The 10,348-nt window shown below is 45.7% G+C and overlaps 1 protein-coding gene across 2 annotated transcripts; it reads left to right on the top strand.

Annotated features, from left to right (window-relative positions):
- The first annotated feature begins 261 nt into the window (after positions 1-261).
- LOC128425047 (sorting nexin-18) lies at positions 262-9,766 on the top strand. 2 transcript variants are annotated; one of them, XM_053411536.1, is made up of 5 exons: positions 262-477; positions 638-1,503; positions 1,859-2,152; positions 3,693-4,075; positions 7,584-9,766. In XM_053411536.1, the coding sequence occupies exons 2-5, from the start codon at positions 752-754 to the stop codon at positions 7,808-7,810; spliced, it is 1,656 nt and encodes a 551-aa protein (XP_053267511.1). In that variant the 5' UTR covers positions 262-477; positions 638-751; the 3' UTR covers positions 7,811-9,766. The 2 variants fall into 2 exon arrangements, with proteins under 2 accessions (XP_053267511.1, XP_053267509.1); XM_053411534.1 differs by having other exon boundaries at positions 618-1,503.
- The last annotated feature ends 582 nt before the right edge of the window (positions 9,767-10,348 follow it).

The raw sequence follows: 10,348 nt of genomic DNA, 5'->3' as shown, positions 1-10,348 counted from the left end.
AGTGTCTTTGAGCATTGTTAAGAGTGCTATACAAATAAGATAATAAATAAATAGTAATAAATAGAGGAAATAAAAGTCGATAAAAGGGGATGAAAACACACTAATAATAATGAATACATTTAAATAACGGATGGAATAAATGACAAATTGAATCATCCGAATCCACAGATGATGTCAAGTCTTTTAAATGTGGCCATGTTTTTTTTCCATGTCTGAATTCGGTGACTTGACTGAACTTGCTCTCCTGGCTCCACCCTCCGTTAGTCAGCTACGTGTTCGGACTGGTGCCTTCAACTGAACAAGCATCTCGGGGAAGAAAAGGAGACTGTCCCCTCCCCGGCTCTTCTCCCGCTGGAGGAACAGCGCAGCGACTGCAGCCGTCAACGCGTGAAAAGTTCCTGTAAAGGCAGGTTTTTTTCCGCTCTGGATGAACTTCTGCATGGAAACTGATGAAATCTGAAGCCGCAGAGAGAGGAGGTGCGTGTCGGATACCGTTCTGGTTCTTTTACGCACGGACACGAGCTTGTTTGCGCTTGACAGTCGTGTAAAAAAAAAACGCCTGCTTGTTGTTATTATGAGTATTATTGACTTTTGGCATGATCTAAATCTCATTTAAGGTTCCACTGACATCTTAAAGGTTTGATCCAGGAAGGGAAGAGCAAGTTCCTGAGGCAACTTTGCAGTGAGAACAGGAGCCAGACGCACAGAAAGGCACCAGGGGGAGTTTATTAGTGATTGGGTTGTTAGGATTATGGCGTTGAAGGCCAAAGTGCTGTACGACTTCCACTCTGAAAACCCAGGGGAGATCTCCATAACAGAGAATGAGCTGGTGACTCTGTTCAGCGAGGAGGAGCTGGATGGCTGGCTGGAGGGGGAGAACGGCAGGGGGGAGGCAGGCCTCTTCCCTGCCTCTTATGTGGAGATCCTCAAGGACCACATCACCTCCAACACCAACAACAATGGCGTCTCCTCGCGCAAAACCAAAGCCCTGCCGCCCACCCAGACCTCCTTCACCTCCACCGAGGCCGGCAGCGTGGGCAGTGGTGGGGGCAGCTTCCAAACCAGCCAGGGCAGTGATGACGACTGGGACGACGACTGGGATGACGCCTCTCCGGCGACAGACGCCCCTCAGGGTCTTGGCAGCTCGCCCCCGCTGTACGCGGTGACCACGTCCCTGCCTGCACGGCGTGGAAGCTCCCGGCAGCACCACCAGCAGCAGCAGGCCAAGAGCTCGGCCACGGTGGGGAGGAACCTCAACAGGTTCTCCACCTTCGTCAAGTCCGGAGGCGAGGCCTTCCTGCTCGGGGAGGCGGCTGCTTTCGTGAAGGATGTGGACAGGATCTGTGTGGTGATGGGGGAGAGCGGGCCCGAGTGGCAGGAGGATCCGTACCCCTTCACCTGCACCATCGATGACCCCATCAGGCAGACCAAGTTTAAAGGCATGAAGAGCTACATGTCCTACGGCCTGACCCCAACGCACACCAACGTACAAGTCAACCGCAGGTACACGCTCTCCTCCAGGCTCCTCCTCTTCCTCTTCCTCTTCCCTCTCTTGGGGCTTATTCTCCAATCCCCCATACACTTAGAATACATGTTTATTCAGTTCTTCCTGTGGCCACAGTTATTCCCACTAAATAGCAAAACCAGACTTGACTGGGTTCTCAGAAATCTCCCCTGTCCTCCCTGACATTCCCTCATCCATCTTCACATTGTTTCCCTGTCAGCAGGTTTGTCAACAGACATCTTTTCAAACCAACATGTGCTTATCTTTCTTTTTCACTTCCTTCCTACCCACCACATTCCCAAACCCCCTCCATCCTTCTCCTCTCATTCGTCCCCTCTTCCTCCATCCCTCCAGGTACAAGCACTTCGACTGGCTCTACGCTCGGCTCGTGGAGCGTTTCCCCGTCATCTCCGTGCCCCGCCTGCCGGAGAAGCAGGCCACCGGGCGCTTCGAGGAGGACTTCATCTCCAAGAGGAGGAAGGGTCTGATCTGGTGGATGAACCACATGAGCAGCCACCCCGTGCTGGCGCGCTGCGACGTTTTCCAGCATTTCCTGACGTGCGGGGCTGACGAGAAAGCCTGGAAACTGGGCAAGAGGAAGGCGGAGAGGGACGACCTGGTCGGGGCCAACTTCTTCCTCACGATCAGGTGGGAGATCGTGTTCTCTGGTGCAGAGATTGTTGGTTGGAATCCTCGATAAGAATCTTTGTTTGTTTTTGTAATTTGCAAAGTATGGAAAACAGGGAAAACCCCCTTTGTTATCCGGATCCTGACCTTTATCAGATTGTTTTTCACTTTCTTTGATATTATCCACTTTTCAACATTCTAGTGGATTCCCAAGAGAGTTTTTTTAGTGCAGATCCAAATAAAAATCCATGTTTTCTAACTCTAAATGTAGATTGATCAGGGGAGAGTTGGGCCTTGGCGTAGTTATGAGCTCGTTCAATGCCCTTGAGTGGAATTTTTTTAATTGAGGAGCTCTTAGAGAGTGCATACCTCCACCAAGGCTAAAAATCAAACTCGCCATGTTAAACAAAGTGAAAGAATCCAGATCGGCTCCAAAATGTAACAGGCTCTTCCTTCGATCCTCCCCCACCCTTCCACAAAGTGTCAAGGAAATCAATTATGTCGTTTTCGAGTAATCCTTCTGACAGACGGACAAATGGCAACGAAAACACAATCTCCTTGGTGGAGTTAAATAAAATAACAGACGCATGCAGCTTTTCTCTACGGCTTCCATCGCCTGTGATGTATCATGTAGCTGCTGTAGACGGCTGTGGGTCTCGGTTGAGGTTCAGTAATGTTTAATTTAAAACATCAGGTTTAATGTCAGGCACTCGGGAGTCCAAGAGCTCGAGCTTATTCAGTCACTTTTTCCACCTGCGTTCAACAGCCTGACTGTTGTAGATAAGTGTTTCAGCCAACATCCACTTTATTAGTTGCTGTAACTACACAGAGTGGGTTTTCAATATGGCCCTCTGCCTGCTGACCTCGTTAACTCACAGACCGTCTGTACTTATCACTTTCACGGCTCTGTTGTCCTCGTTGAGCACTGGGTGTATCAATGTCCAGCACAGGCACTGGGAATTGCAAAGGGAAATTACTGGTTGGAGTATAGAGTTGCAGAGGGCTGAGGGAAAGACTGAGCACCGCACAATAAATGACATGATGAGTTTCACATGATGTTCCAAATGTTGCAAATTAAAGAGGTTAAGGGAATCAACAGAGTAACTAGAACACTTAACATTGTAAGTCATTCGTTTCTAGTTTTCCTTGTTTCACTGGAATGTAGCTATGAAGGCGTTTTACCATTGGGAGTGTCCCGAAAGAGAGATAACCAGAATGAAAGATTTGGCCCTGACATGATTGTGTAATAAAGATGATGTCATGCATAACTGAAAGAAGAAATCATGGAGGATTTTCAAAATAAGGCCACAAGGTCTGAAACCTACAAAGAACTAGCATAAGTTAGCATAACTCCTTCAAGGCCCAGCAGATCCCCTTAAATTAAATCAAAGAACAACATATTGAAAACACTCATATCTCTGACTTTTATCATCATGATCCAATAATTATTCTCTGGAAAATCGGTGAAAATGTAGATTACTGTGAAGATGTGCTCATTCTGATTAGCACAATGCATATGAAAACATAAGCTCTTCCTTCTCCCGCACTTCTCCCACATCAGCCCTCCCGCCGTTCCTCTGGACCTCCAGGACGTCGAGAGCAAAGTCGAAGGCTTCAAGACCTTCACCAAGAGGATGGACGAGAACATTGTGGTCGTCAACACCACCATCAACGAGTTCGCGCGCAAACAGATCACAGGCTTCAAGAAGGAGTACCAGAAGGTGGGACAGTCCTTCAAGCTCCTGGCACAGGCCTTCGAGCTGGACCAGCAGATCTACTCAGTCGGCCTGAACGGGGCCATCTCCTACACGGGAGAGACCTACGAGGCGATAGGGGAGTACTTTGCCGAGCAGCCGCGTCAGGACCTGGATCCCATCTCGGACCTGCTGGACCTGTACAGGGGACACCTGGACAATTTCCCCGACATCGTCCATGTACAGAAAGGTGGGAATGTGTATGTGTGTGTTCGAGATCAAACCATAATTTGTCATATTGCATAAATCTACCTCAGCGACAGTGAGCGTATTAACTGTACATGTGAAAAGTTGCATACATTTTCATTCGCCATCATGATTGACAGCTGAGCGAGAGATTCCTGGGCCCCTTGTGTATGATATTTCCTTTAAAACATGAGGCATAATAAATCCTGCAGATCCTTCAAAAGAAAGTTACGCATGAAACATCCATCATGCTCGCAAGAAATCAGATGCAGGACATAACAAACTTTGAAAGGTGGAGGTTTGAATCCAGGCCTCTCTCCAGCAGGCGGTAATATTGAATGGAACAAATGTCTCACTAATTTAACTATTTAAACTTGCATTAAAAAGGGTAGTTATAGATTTTTCCAAAAGGCATCTAGGCCACAGCCTCCCTATCTGTTACCACGTCACTAACAGGCAGACAATAGACAAAGACCCAGATTCTGACTGTTTCCTAACCAAAGGCAACATCTGTTTTCATTTACTGAACTGCAGCGTCAATCTGGGTGGAAAACTGAAAACCCGTGGCCGCTCCATTGTTAACACTCTGGATACTGGGAGAGCCTGTGAGAGCTCGTTTTGAAAACACAGACACACACACAGACATGTACAAAAGGCCTAATGGCAGACGAGTTAGCCTGTTAGTTCGCTGCAGGTTGGGAGGAGGGAGTCGCCCCTGGCACGCAGAGTCCTGACGTTTGCCAAAACCTAGAGGCACCGATTCTATAGTGCACTGAGCCCTGGTCTCTAGATACAATCACAGCTCCGCACTCTGGACACAGACTGAAACCCAATGGTCCCTGTGACCGACAGGACTTCACCTCCTTTCTGATCGAAAAATTACAAATTGGTTTATGTCCCCTGTGTAGCGCAGCCTTCGAAGAACACCAGCCTTTCCTTCACTTCTGAAAGCCTGACTTGATAGTTCTTAGTTATTACTCTAACTCAGTGAAACACAGTGAAAACTTTACCCAAAACCAACTTATTGCGACTCACAGTAGTACAATTTTAGCTAATTTTAACCTGGAAAGCAGATCTTCATTGTTGTGTCATATGATATGACATCATCATCATTTCTGCTTCTCAAAGCACAACAAGCTTTGTCAACATTCTAGGGAACAGCAGCTACCTCTGCTTTATGCAAAAACATCCAATACACACGTAGTTTATGGTTAAAGTGATTATTCATATGCCTGACAGACCTGACCCTGTTTCTTTGCTTTTCATTATCATGCAATTCTTCCGAAGAGGAGTCAGGGTGTTGTTGAAACGCTCTAAAGACGTGTGTATTAAAAATAAAAGAGAATCATTGGTACAGAATTCGGGGGAAGTTGATAGATCTGGGCTCAGACTGTGAGTTACCCACGGCTGCTGAGTCACCGGCCGTGAAACTCATCCTCTCAAATCTGCACCGCTGGCGTAACCACCTTCTAGAGAAGATGGCCGGTTTAGTCACAGTTTCCATAGCAGTGGATTTTGATGAAGGGCCCTCATTTAGGGGACTCAGCCTGGTTTGTTCTGACTAAACAAGCCAATTAAAATCTTTTGATTTAACACATCAAAGGAGACAAGACTTCACACAGGCCCTGTTACTCCAATAGAATCCAAATTAAAAAGGCATGGTAGCGTTGCAGCATATAACACCAGCTGGAGAAAGAAGTTGCGGCTGGGAGTTTAATGTGGACAGGTCTGCTGACCTAAATGTCCGTGTACAGTATCTCGTCCTCGCTCGTTCTTTCTGTGAGGTCCGAGGGCAACATCTGATTTGAATGAGCGAGAGATTCCTGGGCCCCTTGTACTCTGTTGCCTTGGGACTGCAGGAATGCAAAATGGAGCCGTCGCAGGATTAGTTTCCCCTCCTCCTCTTTTCTTCTCCCACTTTTCTTTTTTTTCCTCTTCCTCCTGGTTGAGGAGAAGAAGGAAGGAGAAAGAATAGGGGAGGGTGTGTGTTAGAGAGAGAGAGAGAGAGAGAGAGGGGGCGTTCAGACCCTGAAGTTTCCCACAGGCCACCGGCCCAAGAGTTCAGATTACAGCTCTTGTAATCGGCCGGCAGCGAGGAGAGCAAAGTCTGTGTAGATTTCAAGTCGCTATGTTCTCTTTGGGGTTTTGATGTGTGAGTGAGATACAGATCTCAGTCGTCATGGTCAGGAAGCAGAGTCGTACCAGGCAACTTGCTGGCTGGTCATTTCCTCCAAATGCTTCCATGTTAGCAAGCGTCAAGTTAGTTCCTCTTCAGCTGCCCTACGTCCTACTTTATCACACTAAACTAAGAAACGTGAGTCACGACATGACCGAGACACTTCCGCCGAAAAGCTCGACAATGTTATATTAAGCAAATTTCTGTAGTATTTAAAAAAAATGGTGTTAGCAGACATTTCTGAATTTCCCACGGGATTAATAAAGTATCCATCTATCTATTTTAACGATAGGATCCACAAGCTTATTGTTTAATTTAAAGCTTTTCGACCTTTTCATTACCTCTATCGTTTATCCATTTCTTTCCAAAGTTCTAGCATCACTTGTTGGCTAACCGCTAGCTTCTCTAACTTGTAGGCTAGCTTCTCTAAGTTGTGGGCTAGCTTCTCTAACTTGTACGCTAGCTGCACTAACTTGTACGCTAGCTGCTCTAACTTGTGGGCTAGCTGCTAGCTTCTCTAACGCTTCAGAAAAGGGATGTGCTCCTGCTTCACTTTCCATCCTGCTTCCTGATCTTCAGTTTAAGATCTTTCATGGTTAAAATAAAGTCCAACAACACTTTGTTAATTTCTAAGCATTCAGAAAAGCCCCAGATAATATTACTGCATCCTGACCAATACTTTGAGTTTCTTCTAGCTCAGGGTTCCTCGTTCAGCCCGAGTCTGACCCACATACAGTCGGACTGTCAGAAGCTACTTCCACATCTGGAGCCATTCTGGCACAGACTCTGAACATCCCCCTGGCTGTTGGCCAACACAGGAGGATAAAAGCTGGAATCCGGCCATGTTGGAAGTATATGAGCCAGACTTGGGCCGAGGACTCAGGCTTATGTTGGGGCCAGAAAGATTCATTTTCCGTCTGGGCTGTAGCTTCATTCAGTCCAGCGCTGCTCTTATCATAAGACAGGGACCAAAGTAGATTATGACAGTGAAAATGTCTGCTGGGAAAATGTTTTAACCATAATCCACATCATCTTTCCAATGTTCTGGGCTGAATTTGCTGTTTTCTGCTCTACAGATGTTCATTTTCATGCTTATGCAGCCACTTGTTTCGAGCTTGGAGGGATGGGGCTAAAGACATAGTTTGGGGAAACATTTGGGGAAATATGCTTCACTTTCTTGCCGACAGTTAGATGAGCAGATTGAAACCACTCTCATGTCAGGAGAATAGATTTTCTTAGTAGTACAAACGACAACGTGATTTAAAAAAGGTTTTAGATCCACTTTCACGATCCTCTCCTTCTCTTTGACCCACTTCCCTCTCCCGTCCTCTTCCAGGTGCACTCACCAAGGTGAAAGACTGTCCCAAGCAGGACGGTGACCTCCACGACCGCTGCAACATCATTTCCTGCGCCACGCTGGCCGAGATCCAACACTTCCACCGCACACGTGTACGGGACTTCCGCTCGCAGATGCAGCATCACCTCCGCCAGCAGATCGGCTTCTTCCAGAAGATCACGGCCAAGCTGGAAGACGCGCTGCACAGATACGACGATGACCAGTAAGGACGAGAGGGGGGAGGTTGGTTCTACGAAGGGAGGGGGATTCCTGATGAGAGGGTTGATGGACGTGCTTGTCCGCTCAGTAATGGCGAACACCTGTAAGGGAGAACACCTTGGAGACCTGTGAAGTCACGGATCCTGGGCTCTCCACTCTATTAAAGAAAATATAGGCCACTGGGCTGTGGAATGATAACTTCTGGTATTATCTGGACAGCTCTGATGAATGTACCAGTAACTGGGACTTTGCTGACGCTGCGTGCACATCTGGCAACTCAGCGGGACTGCGGAGATATTAAAAACAGCTGCTTTTAATGTGCCTGGGCTGCCTCGTGGTTCCCGGGCTCTGAGGGTCATGTGATCTCTGCAGGTCTCCACTGCCTTCCACTCAAAACTATAACAATTGATCCTACAATGAGTGAAAAACTGGACCCGACGAGTTTATCTTTATCTCTATGTGTTGTTTTTACTTGAATTACCTGCTCAGTATTGTTTGGATGGGACACAACAGTGTGCACGTTTTTTTGTTTTTGAAAGAGGAAGAGTGGGCAGATTTTAGTCTGTTGATTCAGTTCAGTGGTTGGATTTTCATCACAGCTTGAAATTTGAGCAACTTGCAATGTCTTCATCTCACAGACAACAACACTGTCATATCTTTACGACACCACAACTTTGTGTCTTTGTGCCTTGAATGACCCAAAAGCAACTGAGTTCAGTCTGGATGTATTTCTCTGCTTGTTTTAGAGAAGCAGTTATTTTTCTTTTTGGGATGTTGTACTGAAACCATCTGGGTTTCTGTTTTCCCTCAGTCCCAGGAGGTCAGAGGTCAGGCTCAGAGCACAGATACTTCAGTGCTTTCCTGACTTGGAGTTATTTAAGTTACTGTGTGTTGGCTTTTCATGTGATTCATGTCCGTTTAAAATTCTTCCGGGGACAATTTGTAACAAAAAAATTGACAATCATGGTGTTTTATCGCTTTTAGCCCATTTACGTCAGTGTCACTGAGGTGGATCAGCCACAGAAACTGCTCTGTAGTCGACCACAGCGTCTAACTTCCATTCGGGGGCAATAAGTTAGAATTATTGTGTGTTGTGTACACACAGTAGCGTTATGTTTGGTGTCTCTACTTTGTATATCCGCTTGCTACTTCAAAACATTCCGTTAAAGCGACCGGTAGCAACGGTTTGATGTGAGATCTAAAGGATAAGAATACCACTGGTGAGCTTCTCAGTAGCTTATGTTCTGAATAATGTCAATTTAAGAGGTTTATGATCTTATAAATTTAGAGATTCTTAGTAATAGAAATGGAGGAAAAAAAAAAGATACCTGAGATAAAAGGAGAACATCTTGACGTCCCGAACCAATGAGCACTTAAGGTATTACATGAGAACTCAGTACTCGTGGGTCTGACCGCACCCATTTTCAAACTTGGCCTCCGTATCAATCCCAACTGAACACTTGCAAAGTTCCGTAACTGTGACGTGTGCAATTAGGAAATGACTTTGACGTCATCGGGGGGGACAAAATCTGTCCAGAGGTCGAGGGACATATAAACGCCTGCCAAAGTACTCACAAGCACCTCGAGTTGTTCCTGCTGCAGTGGGTGTATCCAGGACCAAGTTTCACTACCACACACACACACACACACACACACACACACACACACTGTTGCGGCTGGTGATTACCTGAATGCCTCACAGTTTTCAGTTTTACACTCATATAGTAAATCTGGTGGATGTTTCAGTTTCAGGTGCGACCTTGACGTTCCTCTCCTGGTTTCAAACGGGGTGATATTTTTCCAGAAACATATAATTTACTTTGAATGTAAATGTTTGTAAACACACTTTCGATGTAACATGGTGAGGCAACATTTCAGTATATGTGTGAAATACAGTAAATACATGTAGAATGTGTTTCTGTCATGTTCTGTTGTCCTGAAATATAACTTATAGTTTCACTTGACCTGCTATGTGTCTTTTAGTCGTTTTTTTTAAAGAATGGTAATATTTTGATAATATTACATTATATATAACATTTTCTGCCGTCACATGTAAATGCCATATACTTGTTAGCTCACATCCTGATTAGGAAACATCCTGACAACCCAAGTTGTCTTATCAGTATGTACTCTCGAGGAATCTTTGAGATTTTATCTCATAAAATCATTTTATCTCTTTGAATGTGCCAATTCCCCTTCTGAATATCCGAATATGACATTGTATGACATAGTTTATCCAGGCAAATTTATTCTGTGTGTTGTCAAATGCAAAGTTTTCCGTGCGGAGGCAGCAGCAGCTCTGATACCTGACACCAGGGTTCACAGACCACAGGTCAGGTTACATCAGCCGCAGGGCCTCCATTATTTAGATTTACCTCATTCCCTCCTCTCCTTTGTTTTCATTTTTTTCCTCACTGTGTTTCAGGTCTTATTCTGATTTATCATAGTTTATAATCCACGATTAACCATTTCTTTGTTTCGAGATTTACTTCCTCTTCATGCAAAAACTGGGCTTTCCTGCTACTGGGCTCTTCAAACACTGCACT

The sequence above is a fragment of the Pleuronectes platessa genome, chromosome 19, assembly GCF_947347685.1.
Source record: "Pleuronectes platessa chromosome 19, fPlePla1.1, whole genome shotgun sequence".
NCBI classification, from domain to species: domain Eukaryota; kingdom Metazoa; phylum Chordata; class Actinopteri; order Pleuronectiformes; family Pleuronectidae; genus Pleuronectes; species Pleuronectes platessa.
This window is presented reverse-complemented; position numbering and strand designations above follow the sequence as displayed.